The sequence below is a fragment of the Mizuhopecten yessoensis genome, unplaced genomic scaffold (assembly GCF_002113885.1).
Source record: "Mizuhopecten yessoensis strain PY_sf001 unplaced genomic scaffold, ASM211388v2 scaffold8123, whole genome shotgun sequence".
Lineage (NCBI taxonomy): Eukaryota > Metazoa > Mollusca > Bivalvia > Pectinida > Pectinidae > Mizuhopecten > Mizuhopecten yessoensis.
In genome coordinates, this window is record NW_018407390.1 from 1,788,162 (window position 1) to 1,809,490 (window position 21,329).

Sequence of the window (21,329 nt, forward strand, 5' to 3'; positions counted from 1 at the left end):
TTCAAGATGATTAATTCTGAACCACTTTCCTAAAAGTGTTTCATGTTAGGGCTTGACACTCTTATATGTTCAAATAAAGAGACTATGCAGTCTCAAAAATGTTAATTTTGATACATGTATTAAAGTTACCAAGTGAATTGATGATATTGAATTTCAGCCAATAGCTACTGATAGCCCTTTCACCACTGTAGACCATAATGGACTCATCCAGATCAATGCATGGTATAGTCTACTAAAGTTACATAGGGGTGAAAGGGTGAAAACTTGGCATAGCAACTGTTAGAATTGCAATCTTTGTTACTAACTTGTTTTCATGAAATTATTTTAAATATTACATGTATTAATTAATAATTTCCTTAGGCAATATACATGTATCTCGAAAACTACAACATTTTGTAATTAATTTTCAAGGATTTTAGAAATACATATCAACTTAAAGCATTACTAAATATATTGTAAATTTACCAAATGAATATTTAGGGAGACCAAAAACTTGCCAAATGATATCTTAATCGTGGAAATGTTACAAATACCATTCAGTTTAGGACAGAAAACATATTTTTTTTGGCAAATGTACAAAGAATCTACAATTTTCCAGGTGTCACACCAGTAAATGAACCTATTGACAAATCGAAGACAGAAACACTGTTGTTGGAAGCAGTATGGTAGAATAGAAATCGATGAATAGACAGGGACACATACTGCATTAAACAGAATACCGCCACAGATTGAGGAGAACAGATCCGCGCATACATTTTATATATATATTCCAACACAAAATCTTCATGAAAAGCATTGGCCAAGAAAATCTGAAGAAAACCCACACAGGATACATATGACATTCATTGTACAGTGAATGTAGACAACATTTTTATATTGAACGGTGTAATGCATCTGTTTACACAAAAATTTGAACCGCTAAGAAATGCCGAAAATACATCAGAAAACAATTACAGGCTTCCTTATACTGCTTCATTTTTTTAAGGTAAAATCTAAGAAATTGCTGAATGATTTACCAGTTCAATACCTGTTCCCAAAAAGACAGACTTATCTACTCTACGCGGTCTTTTTGAAGGTACATTTCTGTAAATACAGTTTTAAATATTGTGGTTTTCAAACCAGGTAAAAAGATGGTAAGCCTACTAAGGTCAAAATGGAACATGAAAGGACAGAAAGTTTACTAAAGTCTTGATTATTCAAAGTCTGACTTGAAAAAGATCCACAGGCACAATAAACACAAGACAGACCAACTGGACAGACAAATACAGAACAGAAATTAGATAAACAGTAGCATACAGCAGTAACCACAGCAACACACGAGGACAAACAGACAACACGATAGGGAACTTGTACAGTTGTTGGAAAAATAGACAAACGTTCTCTGCTGTTGTTTTGAAAAAGATTAGATTAAAGAATAAGATAAATAGTTTTCCTTTCTTCAACTTCTTGAAAAGACTATCCAGAAACAGAACAGATTTCAAGTGAATCCCCCCCTATTTTTGACCTCTTTTTACACACACAAGTGTGTCAAGAGTGTAATAAAGAAACTGAAACCTATCAACTCATCATTTTGAACACGTGTTAATAACTGAACCAATGAAGAAACAACAACTTCAATAAACAATATAAATATATGAGCTACATAAGTATACAGTGGAACTCGTTCTATGCTGTAAATATATTGCGATACATACTCATATGTATGAGCCCCCAGTTGTAAAAATGTGGAAATATAAATAGGTGGTTTAAATAAGAAAGCATTTTTTTTTTTTTTTGTGGAAATATGATGTTAAAATAAATGGAGTATTATAAAATAGGTGTGTAAAACTGTACAAGTTATTATATAAACCAGACAAACAATAACAGGATGGCCACCATAAGGTTTTGGGTGTTGAGAAGATGTTGCTCTACTGAAAATATTTTCTTATGTTGAAAGAAGTTGTCTGTAGTCTATTTGGGTTATTGATTGCATGAGTTCTCAGACTTAGTATATATTTATGGACGATGATGAAGATGTACATGTTCAAAGATTATAAAATGAAAGTTACTTGTACTTCTACAAAATGCAATGCTTGAAACATTTTTTAAAACAGTAAATCTTGTTAGAACTAAAACAAATAACTAAAAAAATGTTAATCAACTTTCAGTACTTAAAAGTGCCAAGATATTGGAAAAATGAAACAGAACAATTTTGAGAATTTCTGTTTTACTGAAATTTTGGTATACATGAAAAAACATGTTCAGTAGAGGAAGAGCAGAAAGGGAAAACCAGAGACCGCCCCCATGGAAATTAAGCATATCAAATGTACACTGATAAATCTCTGGGACTATATGGCAAAACATGAAAGTACGAGAGAGAAAAAAAGCCACCTTGTTTTTGTGAATTAATAACATTACCTTGATTCTTTACAGTGAACATTTTTATATACATATAGAGGTTACATGTTACATTGAACATTTTTATATATAGAGGTCACCTGGTACAGGGAACACTGCTATATATAGAGGTTACCTGTAACAGTGAACACTGCTATATATAGAGGTCACCTGGTACAGTGAACACTGCTATATATAGAGGTCACCTGGTAGTGATCACTGCTATATATAGAGGTCACCTGTAACAGTGAACACTGCTATATATAGAGGTCACCTGGTAGTGATCACTGCTATATATAGAGGTAACCTGGTATAGTGAACACTGCTATATATAGAGGTCACCTGGTACAGTGATCACTGCTATATATAGAGGTCAACTGGTACAGTGATCACTGCTATACATAGAGGTCACCTGGTACAGTGATCACTGCTATATATAGAGGTCACCTGTAACAGTGATCACTGCTATATATAAAGGTCACCTGGTACAGTGATCACTGCTATATATAGAGGTCACCTGGTAGTGATCACTGCTATATATAGATGTCAGCTGTTACAGTGAACACTGCTATATATAGAGGTCACCTGTAACAGTGATCACTGCTATATATAGAGGTCAACTGTTACAGTGAACAAAGCTTTATATAGAGGTCACCTGTTACAGTGAACACTGCTATATATAGAGGTCAGCTGTTACAGTGATCACTGCTATATATAGAGGTCACCTGTTACAGTGAACAAAGCTATATATAGAGGTCACCTGTAACAGTGATCACTGCTATATATAGAGGTCACCCGTTACAGTGAACAAAGCTTTATATAGAGGTCACCTGTTACAGTGATCACTGCTATATATAGAGGTTACCTGTAACAGTGAACACTGCTATATATAGAGGTCACCTGTAACAGTGATCACTGCTATATATAGAGGTCTCCTGGTAGTGATCACTGCTATATATAGAGGTCTCCTGGTAGTGATCACTGCTATATATAGAGGTAACCTGGTATAGTGAACACTGCTATATATAGAGGTCACCTGTTACGGTGAACAAAGCTATATATAGAGGTCGCCTGTTAAAGTGAACACTGCTATATATAGAGGTCACCTGTAGCAGTGATCACTGCTATATATATAGAGGTCACCTGGTACAGTGAACAATGCTATATATAGAGGTCACCTGGTACAGCGATCACTGCTATATATAGAGGTCACCTGTTAAAGTGAACACTGCTATATATAGAGGTCACCTATAACAGTGAACAAAGCTATATATAGAGGACACCTGTTAAAGTGAACACTGCTATATATAGAGGTCACCTGTTTCAGTGAACACTGCTATATATAGAGGTCACCTGTTACGGTGAACAAAGCTATATATAGAGGTCTCCTGTTACAGTGAACAAAGCTATATCTAGAGGTCACCTGTTACAGTGAACACTTCTATATATAGAGGTCACCTGTAACAGTGAATACTGCTATATATAGAGGTCACCTGGTACAGTGAACAATGCTATATATAGAGGTCACCTGGTAAAGTGATCACTGCTATATATAGAGGTCTCCTGGTAGTGATCACTGCTATATATAGAGGTCTCCTGGTAGTGATCACTGCTATATATAGAGGTCAGCTGTTACAGTGATCACTGCTATATCTAGAGGTCACCTGTTACAGTGAACACTGCCATATATAGAGGTCACCTGTTACAGTGAACACTGCCATATATAGAGGTCACCTGTTACAGTGTACAAAGCTATATATAGAGGTCACCTGATACAGTGAACAAAGCTATATATAGATGTCACCTGGTACAGTGAACAAAGCTAGATATAGAGGTCACCTGTTACAGTGATCACTGCTATATATAGAGGTAACCTGGTATAGTGAACACTGCTATATATAGAGGTCACCTATAACAGTGAACAAAGCTATATATAGAGGTCGCCTGTTACAGTGAACAAAGCTATATATAGAGGTCACCTGTAACAGTGAACACTGCTATATATAGAGGTCACCTGGTACAGTGAACAAAGCTATATATAGAGGTCACCTGTTAAAGTGAACACTGCTATATATAGAGGTCACCTGTTCCAGTGAACATCACTATATATAGAAGTCATCTGTGTTAGCAAGCATGGCTATATATACGGGTAACATGAAGTTGTTTAAAAGATTTTAAAAAAAAGTAAGCATGTGGTTTAAACTCTTAATTTCCATCATCAATTAAATATTTGATATTGCATCATTTTGACTCATCTTGCTCTTGAAATAAGCACATTATGCAAGAAAGTGAAACTGTTTCTAGAGGATTAAAGAAAGTAAAAGCTGTTGTCTGCTTGTACCATCTTTCAGTGCATTTTCTCACACAGTCGCTGATCTGCAAAATACTGATAGCAGATCGGACAAGTAAAAGCAACTACAAGTTAGATTAAATGTTCAGATCAAACCTTTTTTTCCACAAAAGTGTGTCTAATATATGTAAAGGAAGAAAGCAATTCTGACATATGAAAGGTCCTAAAATCAAATTATCATCTAAATAACCAATGACTACAGTATATAAAGCCATAGTACATTTAAAACTCAAGCTAAATGGCACGATGATGAAAATGGATGAATTAAACACAACAGACACTGAAAAGGAGGTGATTTGGGTTAGGAGGATGTGTAACAATATAAACATTGGACTACAATATAAACATCACTTTCCTCTCCTTAAGTTGTTTTAACAGTCCACATAGAGCATTCATTAACAGGGCGGAGAGTTTGACAACTGGGGATGGGTGCTAGTTAGTTACAAAATTACAATAGTTTTAATGTACAGGACGGAGAGTTCGACAACTGGGGAAGGGTGCTAGTTAGTTACAAAATTACAATAGTTTTCATGTACAGGGCGGAGAGTTCGACAACTGGGGAAGAGTGCTAGTTAGTTTCAAAATTACAATAGTTTTCATGTACAGGGCGGAAAGTTTGACATCTGGGGAAGGGTGCTAGTTAATTATAAATTTTTAAAACATAATAGCCTGATTAATGTATACGCGGCCTAGCTCTGGTGATATTTAATATTGATGGTCTATACAGATATACCCACACAAGGGTTCATGTACCAGTAGGGAAGTTTTATCATATGACACAAACTTTTGAGAAACTTTTAAAAATAATTTCAAGTTTCCAATTCCATTTCTACTTTTTATCCTGTCAAGCAAATGTTTTGTATAACAATATGACAATCAAATCTTATTAGCATTACATGACTTTATTTGAAGGAATACCATTGTAATGTTGTCATATGATAAATCATGATGACAAAGAAGCAGGGAGGTTATGCCAATCGCAATATAACATAAAGTCTTTGGAGTACCAGTAACCAGCAATGGCTTTTATTCACTAGCTGTTACTATGACGATGCTATGATCTTAAATTGAAGTCAAACCGTAGCTACCGGTGATATCAAGCAGATTTCACTGCTGACTAATTAATAGTGGTCACTATATCTAACACAGAAAAAAACATATTGCCGACTTTACAAGATCAGTCAGCTTCAATATAAAAGCATACTATGTAATTTTAAACATCACAGTTCAGGTGCCAATAAAGAAAATGAATAATAGCCATATTTGAAAGTTGGCAATAACTGTTCATTTTTTATTTTTTTTTAATATTTGAAAGTTGGCAATAATTGTTAAAATAAAACTAAAGAAATCAACTCATTAATTTCACAAAAATATTCAAACAATTTAAACACAATAGATAAAGGATTTAACTGGTGAAAGTGTATGAAGACATACAAAATACTACTATTCGCATATTCTAGTCAAAGAATATAGAAAGCGGTGACTTCGGCTTCGACATGTCTAGGAACACACATGCAATGCACTGTAAGATACGTACGGACAGAGAACGGATTTACTGCCTTATTAAATGTTTGATAGCGACTGTAGACATTTATCACACAAACATTGATCACAGGGTATGGGATAACCTCAGAACATTTCCGCCTATCAAAACGTAATATGAAAACTAAAACGCCTCAAATTCCCAGCACTGATTCACTTGTATCAGTTATCAAATCAAACGTGAAACATATCCCACTTAAATCGATTAAAATTCTTAAGGGTCAAAATCCTGAGAATACAATATTTTATTAGTTTAAAATGATAAAACAGCTAATTAAGGTATATACTATTACATGAGTCGTGGGTATAAACTTTTACTGTTATAGACAATTCATACAAATTATTTACTTACAAAAATTAAACCCACCCTTCAAGATACAGGATCTTCTGAACTTTTTTGTTTATAAAATGCAAATGTTCATAATTGTGATGAATTCATAAAATGTTACATTCAACATGCAAAACTACCTCCTGATAAATATGTAAAGATATATAAATGAATCTGACAAATGTATTAACTTAATGTGACTTTGCTATTAGTTGGTTTTTCATAAATAAAGAGCTTTCCTTGAGAAGAAGAATGTTCTCATATATATAAAAGCATTTTCCCACAGCATGAAGCAAGCAGCATGACCTTTCGATATTTCCTCATAAAATATTAAAATTTCTGGGTTTTTTTCCATATGAGGCTATGATCTGTGCTGGCTTATCTCTTTGCAAGTATATTAACCTAAGTATTTATACAGATCAGCTTTGGAATCCACACGTACCTAGTTCTAGAAGGCTTTAGGTTCTATGGGAGATGTATAAGAATTACATATAATATGGTATTAGGAGATAAATTGGAGTATCAACAGTAAAATACATATAATGCAGAAAAAGAGTTTTGTTGCTAAAGAATAATGTTAGTGACAAAAAAAGTGACCTTTTTTCCCAGGTCAAAACTTTTCTTAAACTCTATATGCATATAGCCGTGGAAAAAAGCAGAACTATACGTCTCAGCAAAACAAACTCATGGGTTGGAAGCCAATCTTAACACTCCAGGTTTTTAAGATCACGCCTAACTGTGCAACAGTCACTCTTCAATGCAAAAAGTGTAAATGATAAAACCCTAGGAAATTTAAGCAAGCATGCTTTCAGGTTAAATTGATTAGTCCCCGGCACAACTTTGGTTTCCTCAAGCCCCTGCATATCCCAATATATATCATAATGATAATCAACTTCCTACATTTCATATTTGGCTATACAATGAAATGTCTCATTTACGAACATATAATAAGTAAGTACAGAATATTCCATACCTCCAATAAAAATTCCCCAAAAAATCCAAATAAATTAAAATAATTAAAAATATCTTTTCAGTATAATTCGGGTAGATGTTATGAGGTTATCCCGGCTTCAATTGGGCGTTATTTCACACGTTAGGACAGGAAGTTGTTATCTGATAGGACGTGGTGTTAATTATTGAATTAAGTCTCAGCAAAATGAAAACATTAATGATAAGTGGTGCTTCTAGTAAAGAATAAATTCACTTAAAAAAAAGATTGTTAACAAATCAACTTCTCATCCCTGTAATTTGCACAATGGATGATGCCATCATTTAAAAACGGACCAGTCCAGTGTAAATATTGGGGTAGAAAGTAGGGTTTATAACTGAACTTCCTACCCCCATAATTACACAATGGTTGATCCAGTCACATGAAAATGGACCAGTCCATAGTAAATGCGGGGATGAAAAGTGTCTTAACTACTTGGTAGTTGAACATTTCATCCCCCATAATGGTACATTGAATAATCCATTCTAGAGAAAACAGACAAATTCAATGTTAATCCAGGGATGAAAAGCCATGTTAACTGGTTTTAAAAAATACTCTGTTGAGAAAAGTTGTTTTAGTTGTCTTAGAAATCAAAAATCACTATTACATAGCTGGCGGAGGCGTAGAGATAGAAAGATTATAGAGAGAAAGGATAGATGTTGGACGGAGGTTTGTGTGTTTAGCTACTCTGGCAGATATCTGTGTCATCACGCACTGGTCATTACTCACCCTCGCATTTCCCTGTGGTGAACGATAAAATATATTGCAATGATAATTTGAAAAAAATATTGTTTTTCTTTCTCTCTCAAAATGTTTTTCGATTGTATTTTTGACATTCCTTTGGAGATATGTCTCAAATCTTCCAATTGTCATGAATTTTCTACGTAGTAACTCCAAAAGAACTGGCCTCTTCTTTTAAGAAATTTGCCATACAGTAAAGTGCAAATTTAAGAAAAATTATTTCAAATCTTATTGATCTGGTGGTTTGTTTTGAAACTCCCGTATTTACTTTCTGTAAATCATGGAAGATATACAAATGTTCCATACCATCCAAATAAAGCAAACTTGCATTCTTTTACATTTAGATCTGTAATGTTAATCTCCGACAAAATCCTAACTGGAGTTGACTTGCCCGTCTCATATGATGATAACCACCGGAATCAGCACACAAAATCTATCAGCAGATTTTGTAATACTACAGTTGATTTATTCTAAGCATATCTTTATAAACATATGGTTGTTTCCTTAATGTAAAAGAATGCAAGGCCTTATCTGGAGAATGAAATCCAATGAAGCCCTTAACATTTATCAACATATCGGAGTACGATAGATAAGCTACATTCTCCATTTTACACAGGATTATCCCCCCCTTGCATACAACATGTAGCATTATTACTACTGTTTGCAAACTATTTTTGCAAAGTGCAAAATAGACAAAAGTTGTTGCAAAAGGCCTTAAAGAATATCAGCACAGAAATTATTATCTTAGCATTGATCTTCTAATCAACACGCAGAGCAAGAGGAGAGAGTTCTCTGTTTAAATACATCTAATAATTACTTTTGGTTTTATATTTTGCATACTTGATGATGAAAATTACTATATGGTTAAATTATAATGGTCGTTATTGCCAAGTAAAATGGAAGTTTTTACACAGGTACAAATAAATATAACAATACAACGTCCATGTACTTCAGCGGTAGAAGCTCCAATAAATTTGAAGCCAGTCCAATTAATATGATTCAATTATTAGTTATTACCATGTCAAATTCACCAAACCAGCTAAAACTAGATCAGGTTTTGAATTCTTTGCTATTTGTCTGTTAGTAGTTTGATACTGGGGCATTAGTGAGCAGGTTCTATTACCTCTTGATGTATATAGCAGTTTGTAAGAAATTCTGAAAGTTGATCTGCATTTCTCTTTCTCTCTGTTCTTCTTCCTTCTTCTGGAGACTTGTACTGGCACACTCACAACAATCCGGACTTTTCTGATACTTCTTCTTTTCATCTTCAATTTTGTTTTTTTCAATATCTTTCTGCTCTTTCTGGTCAGCACGTTGTACCGCTAAGAAAATAACAAACATGTCATGTTTACATGGTGCATCATTCATCCCCTTATGATACTGTATTTTAACAGGCCGCCAGTGGCAGGTGTACATGTGTTGTTTAAAAGCTTATGTTTCAAATCATACCCACTATTTCATAGAAAGTTGCTCATTGAGGAATTTTCGGGCTTCTGCCCTTCATCAGTGTCATCAAGTATGCAGTCATTTAAAATGGACATCACAAAGAATCTGTACAGTTTACCCACAATGCCCCTGATGAATGGCAGGAGCCTGAAATTTCTTAATGAGCAACTTTGTATGAAATTTCTAATGGTACGTTTCCCTTGGGAAACTTTTCAAAGTTATTGTCCCAAATACGTTTATAAAATGAGACGTCTTTTTTCAGCAACCAATTTAACTACACTGACTTTGTCCTTGGAAAAACCATAAGAATAAACATATAAACTTACGTGAAACACAGTAGTTTCTGACATCATATTTATTGGGATCTAGCTCGCCTTTACGCCAGTAAACTTCATAATGTGTGACATTGCCGTTAGGGGATTCTGGTGGATTCCAAGTCAGGTAGAGTTGGTTTGATTTGATAGCTTTGACTTGTAGATTTTGAGGAATAGTAGGTGCTGAAAAAACAATAACAATTCTGAGTATCATCTATGATCTTTCTTCATTTTTTGTATGGAGTTAAGAGAAAAAAAGAGAGAAAAAAACACATAAATATGAACAAAGTTCATTTAATTAACTGAGATAATAATACTATTCCAACGAAGTGTACTTCTGTTGGCAGGTACACTAAATATATTTTAATAAGAAGACTTCTGTCAACAGTTAGGATAAAGCTATTCCCCTGAAGAAAGCTATTTCAATGTAACATTTTTTGTTAGCAGGCCGACTAGATTTTTTAATACTTCTGTAAGCAAGTAGACTAAATCTGCTTCAAAGAAGACCATCTGTGTAAGCAGACAGACAACAGCTATTCCACTAAGATTGCATCAGCTTTTAGGCAGGATAAAGCTAGGAAAGTTACGTTTCTATTTTCTGTTAACTAATACTAATGATGCTCCTCTCCATGACCTTACCTGTAGCGGCTGTTCTGAAGTATTTGACCTTGCTAATGGCGCCAACCTTGGCGAGGGCAGTGGTGTAGGTTTCTATATAGATGGCATACTGTGTCCAAGGTTTCAGCTTTAACAGAATCTCGTAAAGGTACGTCTCATTCATACCTTTGGTGCGGAGGACATCCTTGGTATTCCAGCTGTAATCACACAACATGGTCAATGGTCAGTATATTTACAACTTTACACAAATTGAATAAATTAAAGCTGCCTGGGATACAGAAAAATTAGCGCATTAAAGAATATGTTCGTTACCAACTGCCTTCATACTACCGCATATGCCGTCAAAATGAAGGTCAATCCTTATATTTACATTAATAAAATGTTTAAATGCTCCATTAAGCAGAAAAAAAGTCAAAGCGGGTTGCCAAGATGGTAACTACGGTAGCCGTAGTTGCTAGGACAATATAGTTCCAGTGAATCTACATCGATATATTAGTAAATTTAGAAAGTATGCAGTGAACAACACTATTTTTTTTCCTTTCATGGTTTTTATATTTTAAATTAAGCATTGTGAGAAACCCTTCAAACTTTTCTATTCATTTACAACGGTCGTCATGCACGCGCATTGACACACTGCTCATGGAGTGACGCGGTCAAAACGAAGCCGCCATTGTTGACGTTACCGCCAAAGAAATTTGAATGTGCATCCATGGAATAAGAAGTTTGTCAGTATTCTTTTGTTGTATAATTAGAAATAATGGATCCCGAATATGTTCTATGTATCTAGATGGTGAATGATCCAAACATTGGTTGTCATTGGAATGTTATTTCGCTGAAGCGTGAACGGTGCCATATTTGAAACAAGTATCAATCCGCCGAGCCTTTTTTCACTGCGCTGATTTATACGCAGTCAGCGTTTACTAAGCTAAACAAGGGAGACATGTAAATATTTATTATTGAATAGATACCAGTTGCTTTATATTGGACTAAAATTCATTTAGTTTCAAAGATGATGACAGCTTCGACGCAGTTTCACAAAATATAGAACTGTGAAAACGTTTTAGTCTAATTTGATGATCACATGAACCCCGGGAATGATTACAGCAGTATAACACCAGCTTTGTTGGCGACATATGACATACCCTGTCCTTAAGGATTCAAACCAAAATGAATAATTCCTTCATCAACATGAAGTTTACTTTATTCAGCAAGACATGTTATCATTTTAAATCATTATCGAATTACTTACAAATCCTCACTGCAGGCGTGGCGTCCATCGTAAGTAGAAACATTCTGGACAGGACTTGAAACAAAGACAAAATAATCATAACTCCTCAAACTAGTTTAACCTTCAGGAAACGGTCAATGTATGTATGTCCATGTAGTTCCACTACAGCCAAGCCTACTGTATATAGTCAAACATGTATATATTACAACGAGCAACAGAAAACTATCGGTACATGTACCCTTTGTACAGATGCTGTCATATATAGCCTTTTAAAGTACAATGAAAGTTGATCAATTACCTATTTGACTGTTTGCATGTTAGAAAGAAAAGTACAATTTGCTTACAGAATGCATAAGTTGGGATGAAAATTTAAAAACATTTGTTTTGATTGACTATGGATACAGAAATTTTAAGAATTAAACCTCAGTGTCTTTTTCATAGATGGGCAACACAGTTGGTTGGAATGCCTACAGAAACATGGCTACTATGTTTCTTATTTTTTCCTTGCATTTATTCCTTTTCATATTTACATCTTAATTCTAAATGATAAACACTTGAATATTAAGAATATGCAAAATGCACCAAAGAATTTCTTGTATTCTCAATCTCTATTACTTGAGCTGTGGAGACCAAATGACAAATATGTCCAGACAATACCATCTTCCTTTTCTCCTATAGAGAACACCTTTGTCGGGCCCCAGTCCTGTAGCAGGAATTGTGTGTGTATACATAAACTTAATGGTATGGGAGCAATGGAGACTTGAAAGCATGGTAATGTTCTCAGGTAGCATACATAGCACGAGTATATACTTGGTAAGGAATCCAAATTCTACGAGGTTTCAATGCTTACAGATACATATGTTCATGTCAAACTTTCTTACTTCACAATATGTGACTCGTCTCTAATTTAGCACATGCCTAGAAGGGAAACCTTTTGTAACTTTTTACAACTTGACCTTGAACAGTCGGTTTCCAGTTAGAAGTTGTATTCTACTTACGCTTCCTTGTAGTGAATTACATAGCTGAGCAGGTTTCGCTGGTCGGCAATTTTGAAGTTTTCCCACCTAAAGAAAGCCACTCGGGGTCCAACTTGAAATATGGTCAAGTTGAGTATTTCATAGACACCTACAAAACCATGGAGAGGCTGACATTATCTAGGGGTCACATTCCACATGCTAATGATGCAAGTCAAAGGTCAGAGTTCAAGACAGGTAGAAGGACAGTGTTCAAGACATGTAGTACAAAGTATATGCAGATCATGCAGACTAAAAGCTTCCAAATCATCTGTACTGATGCTCTTAATTACGGCGAATAAAGATCTAATTCAGTTGTGCTGTCGTTTTCCTTGGATGAAAATTCTTTGAATTTTTTTCACCATCATTTTAGATTTTTACAAATTTCTATTTCCTACATCTTACTTTTCATTCAAACTGGATTAATTCATTGCATTATGCAGTTCAAACTGTGACATTTTTTACTGTTATTATTAATCAGTGTTATCAATAAAAGTCGGTTGCTGGCAAAATAAGCCTGCTGTTCATCAACCTTTAACCGGCTATTTTGTGGAACATGTATTTATAATTACAAGTCAATATTATAGAACAGAAACATTCAACCAGCTATTCTTTCAAGTCAACCACCTCAAAACCTTTTCAGAACGCTTGATTAATTTTGTCCAATACGAGTCAATTTAAGTACTTTTTGGATATCCTTACATTTTGTCACATGGTTAAATTTGAAAACTTGGCAAGTATGCATTAGGGTTTTATATATTTTTGAAGAAAACTCATTTTTGCAATGCAAAGAGGAAATAAACAGTAACAGAAATATATCAACTTTCTATTCATCCTTGTGAAATAGTGAAACTTTCTTCAAAGTCATTGCAACCATATTTTTGAGATAACAGAGAATGTGTTATTATTGGAATGAATATTGTACAATGAAACTGTTGTTGGACAAAACAGCTGCAATAAATGGTGTGTTTGGTATATTCAAGCTTGTAAGTGATCTACAGTACATAAAGCTATCAAGGGTTCTGGGTACAGGGACAGCATAGGGGAAAGCATTCAGCATCAGTCCCTCTTCCGACGATCGTGTATTTGGGTAAAAGAATTTGATAGTGTGACGAATCTATTAGTAGCATCACTACAATCATTTCTCTACACCATCCAAATTGACTTTGTTAATGCGGAAGAAAACGAACATAGATCATCAATTTGTTAATGATTATTATCTGAAGTATGTGGAAAGAAATTATCGAATATTATGATCAATATTCAAAGATTAACACAGAAAGAAAATCAGGATAGAGCAGGTCAAACTTCTATAATGGATATTCATTTGTCAGAGTAAATGTCATATTATTGAATCAAGTTCTAATGTCATGTTAAAGTAATTGACAGAAACTGGAGCTACACGTCTCTTTAACATGTGTTTCCTAAATGTTTTTTATAAAATTTAACATTCATTAGTTTGAAAGTCAGCTAAATGTCAAGATAAATCTGACACGAATCAAACATGTTTTCAGTAAATGCTATAAAAGACAGCAAAATGAGGCTCTACCAAAATGAGGCCAGTGTTCATCAAAATACGTTACTTTTTATAATATTTTACCATTAAAAATGATAGCATTTACTACCAAAAGTCGTAATCTTGTAGTTGACAGTAAAATACTTCAAATTTGAATCAAAGGTTTTAAAATATGGACCAGAAAGATACAGGATCCGAGTAATTTGATTCAGTTGGATTTAGGTATATATGTAATACCGCTGAGCTTAATATAAATTCTTCGTCTTTTTTGTTTGTTTGTTTGTTGACTGTGGAATTCTAAAGCAACATCAATTTGTCCAAATCAAAATAAAACAAGAGGCCCAAGGGCCTTAGCTGTCACCTGAGTTATATCATAGGTACTAATAGCTTTATTTTATTGTTTCGATGTGATGTGGAAATCAGCATGTAAACTAAGTGAAATACAATACTTGTCATGTCATCATAGGATAAGAATTTGAAAATATTGGTAAATGATCCATTTGGGGCCCCGCCCTGGCCCCAGGGGTTGAGGTAGGAATCTCAATTTTACAATTTGAAACCATCTTCCTCTCTAAGGATAATTCTCACCAAGTAAAAATAATTTCCTACAGAAAGTTGTCATAATATACCCAAAAGTGTTATTTCCCTATATAAACAATAGTTAACTTTAACCCCTCCCCAAGGAAGAACGGATAGCTCGGGGGTCCTGAAATTTACAATTTAAATAAAGCCCCTGATGATCTTTCTTTCCACGCAGAGAAAATGATTGTAGTACCTCTGTGTCTGAAGAAGAAGAAGATTGAAAAATTGGTTAATTTTCCCTTTGGGGCCCCGCCCTGGTCCCAGGGGTTGGGGTAGGAATCCCAATTTTACAATTTGGTAGCCTCATGTACCAAGGATGATTCTGACCAAGTTTGAAAGAAATCCATCCACTGGTTCTAGAGAAGTTGAAAATGTAAAATGTTTACGCACGACGACGGACGGAAAGCGATTAGAATAGGTCACTTGAGCAAAGCTCAGGTGACCTAAAAATCCTGATGAATCCTACAGATAAGAGATCATGGCTAGACATACATGGCATCTGATCGCCGTTGTTCGTTTTAGAGATGTCATTTTCCGCTGTTGAATTCATTTTCACAGAGCTAAGGAGGTCCATAATCTTGTTGTAGCAGAGTTTACGATTGAAATGGAAGAACATGCTGCCGTTGAGAATCTCCAGGTTATTTTTCGTTTTTTCAGGAAACAGGTTTTCTAGATTACTGTTGTCGTTCACCATCAGAGCATATCTGAAATAACAATTACACATCTACTAGTGGTAGAAAAACAAGTACATATCGAAAAAACGATTCACTTGGGATTGTGGAAACTTAAATACAATATCTTGTTAACTATTGTAAACATCATATCTCAGCTTCCACAGTATTTGTAAGGTAAGTTATCCAACAGTACTTACAGCTAGGATACTGCAGTGATTTATCTACATTCTATTCACAGGTGCTTGTACCTTTTTAATTGGGAAATAACTGCAACATCTCCACTGAACCAGGCAAATATGTATACATTCAGAGCATTTAATACAGAACTTGAATTTGTTGGGGATAAAATAGATACATTCACAATAATTCAGTGATTTTTCCCATAAAGATATAATGATTCTGGAAAAACACAGCTTAATTTTTTTGCCGTTTTTGCCTGTCCTTACGAGGATAAATGAATCATTACAGTGAACATTAGTAAACAACATAATATGTATTGTAGTTTAAGTGAGAAAAGCGAAATTAACACGGGGTAATTACAAATTATTCTGGTAAAGGGTGAAAGTTGGACTGGTAAGTCGCCAGGTACTGGCAGTAGATCGGTGGTTTTCCTGAGGGAACTCCGGCTTTCCTCCACCACCACCAAAACCTGGCACGTCCTTAAATGACCATAGCTGTTAATAGGACATAACACAAACAAACAAACAAACTGGTCTAAAACGTTCTGGTATAGAGTCTACTGCTTACTTGGCATTGTAGAGAGTCATGCCCCGGATCCTCCTTAGGCTCCTGAAGAAGTTGAGAGACAGGAGTGCGTTGGAGGCATGAATCCACACGTAGGTCATCACTTCCTCAATCTGTCCCAGGCTCTCCTCAAGCTCAACAGCAATGTTACCTGGAGAAAATTTAACAAGTACTGAAAATTGTGCTTCAAAAACCCTGTAGAAGTTAAAACCATGTGATGATCAACATATCATCACAGTACAATCATTAATAACTGTTTACTTTTTAGAAAGGCCAGTAATTTTGTACTTATAACACGTATAGCCCTAGAACCTTTATCATAGATGAGAACTATGGTGTCACCACTAGTTAACACAATTAGGTAATTTAGGGCCGTGTTACAGTGAAAAATAAAGCAGTCAGCAACCAATGGGGCAGGTCCGAAAAACAGAGGTAGAATACATGTAGGTGAGAACAGATGCAGACAGTTGTAGGGGCCATTTCCTATAGTTCCACATGTAATGCTTTTGTTGGGCCTGGGTTGTTTTTATTTGAATTCATGATAAACTTCCCTCAAAACAATTGAAATCTATCTTGCATTAAATAGGGATTTTCTTTAAAAAACATGTCTGATTGTGTATGGTGTAGCTGCTGAAAAACTCATGATGTTTTCCTAGTAAATTGAGAATAAGCTGTCATGTGGGGATAAGTTAAAGTACAAAAGTCCATTAATTAACTCCAACCCCACCTCCAGATTTATTGATCAATAAAATAAATCTTGCTGTACTCACTGCCGGAACTGATGCGGATTTCCAAAGCTCCCTTGATGTAGGTACAGCCTTTGAGTTGCTGGGCGGCGTCTACACTGTCAACTCTCATGGGTGGGCAAACTGTCAAAAACAACACATCTCTATAGAGAACCCGGTAAAACCAGTTAGTCACATACAATATAAACAAGACCAAAGACACTGGTTTGGGTTAAAGCTACCGTGGTGTTTACTGTCCAACATTTGTGAGAATGCCTGGACGTTCTGCTATACTCTGGAATATATAAATTACAGACAAAAACACTACTGTCCTCCAATAGATACTGATACTATTCCAAATTATGATGTCCCTCCCTGATGATGAATTTCTTTATATCTTCATATTTCTAAACACACAGGTAAACATACCAGATTTTTTCAAAAGAATTTAGTAAGTTGTAAGGGGAAATAGATTTCCTATGAACAATAAAAAGTGACCTTGATCTTGGCCATGCCACCAACTAATGTAAGGTAATCTTATACTTGTTTATCATATGAAATTTATCAAAACCTGTTTAGAAGGAAGTCTTACGCATGATAACAAGTTTTCCAGGAATAGTTACAATGACCTTGGCCCTAGCACCTTGAAACATAAATAATTTCAAAGTATTCTCATACTTGGCCACGATATGATGTTGGTTTAAACTTATTCAGAAATAAAGACTCAAGAGTGATGACAGTGATTTTCTATTATCATAAGGCCAGACAAAAAAAACATTTTTCCTGTAACATGTTGGAAAAATTTAGGGTAAGTAGGGAACAAATTCTATTTTAACAAATAACTTTATATGGTTTACATAGGAGAGTGATCTCGACTTTAACAGTGCTTCTTTGAAAATTGCCTTAAAAATTTCAGGGTAGGCACAAAAAGTTAGGGTATGTAGGGTTACCGGAATTACCAAATATGTTTGGTTTGGCCTAACCATTTCAGGGAGTACAAACAACTTGGTTTTTGCAAAATACTAAAAAACATTTACATATTCAAACACCCCTTGTCAATGTTAGCTTATGTATTGGTTGGATAACAAACCATGGTTGGATAACAAACCATTTAGTACAGCTGCTAGACAGGTTTGTTGCTGACCAAGTAATACTTAAAACCTAACACTTGCTGTAATAGCTTGTATTTTTCGTGAAAGTGGCACTGCACAAATTGATATATAGTATACAGAGAACAACACTGCATAACATGAACTGTCAGTTGTACATGATCGATTTGTGTTTTGCCCGGGATTCTATGACACTTTCCTTGGATGCGGTAGAGTAAAGTTCATTTCATTTAAACATAAGTAGAATCTACAACATTTTCATTGTTAAATTCTTTCGCATACGTTTCTTCGTTGTTGTTACATGATCATGATTATACACGTAAAATGTATTTACTTTTGTGTGCACATTTTTGATTGAAATGAAGTTCATACAATTTTCCCATTTTCATTGTGTATGTTCTTTTGAGTTGTAGAAATATTCGGTATCTATATTTGTGGTTCCATAGCAACCAGGAAAACAATGAAAGTTTATTCACAACGAACATTTCCAGTTATACAGTAGCAGACGACACCCACCTTTTGGACACCTTCCCGGACACTTTTCACACTTGGACACGTTATTAACAGTCATCCCAGCCGGACAGTAGGGGGCACATTCAGCCTCCGTGGTGTTTGTAAATGGGACCAAATACATGCTCATGCTCATGCACTCCTTATCTAAGAGGCAGCGCCGATTGTGGATCTACAATAGAAGAAACACCATGTTACTATATATCAACAAAACCTTCAAAATATTGACAAAAAAATTACATTATTAGACACATAAGATCTTTGTGGGTTGAACAATCAAAAAGGTAATGTATCAACATGGATAAGTCTAATTAAAACCGTTGGTTTGCATTCGAAGAACAATTATCTCAATCACACTTGTAAAATTTAAGATACATTTCAGCCGGTTTCTTCATACAAGAGGACCTTGTCAATTCCAAGGAAGAGAGGGTAAGACAGGCCACCCTGTTAATTATTCACAAAACACATGACAGATCCACCTTAGTGCCAGGCATAACTTGTTTCACAGAAGTGTCCGTCAAGACAGATTTCAGCGTTACTTATATGCGTTACACCATACCTTGTAGGTGCCTGGGGAGCAGTGGTCGATACAGTGGGGATACCCTTGGGTGCTGTCAATTACATTCCTGCAAGCAATGCACTGTGATGGCTTGGGTCCATAACATCCTCCCAAACATTTCGGGTCACAGCATCTACCTTCAAAGCATGTCCCACTGGGGCAGTTACTTCCACTGGGACAGTCTGTAAAATAAATCATCTTATTATTTACAGATCGCACAATGGTTGTTACCCAATCATCACCACTTTTAATGCGGATACCAATAGTAATGACAGAAAACATCATTGAAAACAATTTATACTGGTAACCTTGAATTGCTAATTTTCATCTGTAATTATGAGAAACATTGTCTCCCAGGGAATGCATATTTCATATTTTAAGTACTAGCCCGCAAGCATAATCTAAAAAAATCTACTGGCCTAACCTATATTAGAGACAGACAGACTGAAAGGCATACGCTAGGACGAAAAGCTATGGCCTAAATTGTTTCATTGATAGAAAATGTCTTTGGCTACATCAATTGTTAATTTTCAGTTATATGGAGGTACCTTTATAGATCAAATTTATTTACAATATACTGACAATACCTTTAGACAAACACTGCAATATAACATTATATGTTGATAAGGGATGTAAGTTACAAACTGACATTTTCAGGAAATATAAGATTTAAGATACACAGTTCCATGTGTAATATCCTACAATCCTAAAACAGACTATTTTTTTTATATTACTACCACGTAAATCATTCATTTCATTGAAATACTCTACATTTAGATACTAATTGAAATCAGACACAAGCATATGATTTAATTCCAACACCCTCAAAGATATTTACATTTTGTATGTCATTGGGTGTGTATAAAATTAAGGTGTTAATCAGTTCAGTCGAATAACTATATTGTGAAAGTACCTAGATGTTTACAAATTTACATAACTAATATTGAAAGCTTAATCTGTTGATTATGCCCTAGATTTAGAGACCTTATTTTATAATTCTCATATATTGACCTTTTTATATAATTCTCATATTGACCTTATTTTATAATTCTCATATATAGACCTTATTATATAATTCTCATATTGACCTTATTATATAATTCTCATATATAGACCTTATTATATAATTCTCATATTGACATAATTCTCACATTGACCTTATTATATAATTCTCAAATAATGTTTCATTTTATACCTTGTACTTCCCATTACAATTAACATTTTATTTCAATTGTTTAAATTTAGCCATCTTAAGTTAAATAGTTTGTAACAAGCAGGTGGGTGGAACCCATTACGCCCGCACTCTCTTGCATCCTGTCCATACCGACAGCTCAACATAGTTTTTGTCAATAGATGAAAATTATGCTAATGAATCATAAATCGATCCGAGATGTAGTCGATCATTGTCAAACCTGACAAAATATCATAAAATGTATACATACAATAATGTAGCCACAACCTTCAGATGATTGATAATCAGGCTGTGAGAGGTAACAAAATATAACAAGAGGCCCATGGGCCTTAACGGTCACCTGATATATTTATACAGAGAGTTGATTTCGTTTTTAACATGAACAGAAATATTATTCAAAGTGACAAAAAACAATAAAACCACCTTATTCAATATCAAGCATACAGATTTCAGACTAAAAAGGATTTGAAACTAGCACCTCTGATTCTAAACAAGGAAAATGAAGAAATTTTAGCACACTGACTCCCTTGAGCCCCACCCTACAGCCCTTGGGGGTAGGGCTGGCTCAAAATTTTAAAAGTATCAAACTGTCAACTCAAGGTTATAATTCCAATCAAGTTATTAACATGTAATACTCAAAGTATCATTTGCCATTATAAACCATAATAAATTTTGCCCCCCCCCCCCCACATTCCTTCCCATGGGGGTAAACGTGAGACCCTTAGGTCATAAACCTTAAGACCCTTCCATCTATGAAGAGTATTTGATTCTACC

General features: G+C 34.9%; 1 protein-coding gene across 3 annotated transcripts in view; it reads right to left on the reverse strand.

Moving 5' to 3' along the window:
* The window catches only part of LOC110455012 (insulin-like peptide receptor), an 80,413-nt gene that overhangs the window by 20,876 nt on the left and 38,208 nt on the right, over window positions 1-21,329 (reverse strand). For 2 of the 3 annotated variants that reach the window (XR_002463415.1, XM_021504887.1), the window contains exons 3-13: window positions 19,364-19,545; window positions 18,811-18,976; window positions 17,231-17,329; window positions 16,464-16,611; window positions 15,535-15,746; window positions 12,930-13,056; window positions 11,953-12,006; window positions 10,725-10,900; window positions 10,098-10,268; window positions 9,449-9,647; window positions 8,314-8,325 (exon numbers count right to left, since the gene is read on the reverse strand). Coding sequence is in view for 2 of the 3 variants with exons in the window: in XM_021504887.1 (XP_021360562.1) it covers window positions 8,314-8,325; window positions 9,449-9,647; window positions 10,098-10,268; window positions 10,725-10,900; window positions 11,953-12,006; window positions 12,930-13,056; window positions 15,535-15,746; window positions 16,464-16,611; window positions 17,231-17,329; window positions 18,811-18,976; window positions 19,364-19,545 (1,546 nt within the window). In the remaining variant the exon portion in view is untranslated. The remainder of the gene's footprint in view (window positions 1-8,313; window positions 8,326-9,448; window positions 9,648-10,097; window positions 10,269-10,724; window positions 10,901-11,952; window positions 12,007-12,929; window positions 13,057-15,534; window positions 15,747-16,463; window positions 16,612-17,230; window positions 17,330-18,810; window positions 18,977-19,363; window positions 19,546-21,329) is intronic. The other variant, XM_021504888.1, reaches the window with a different exon arrangement.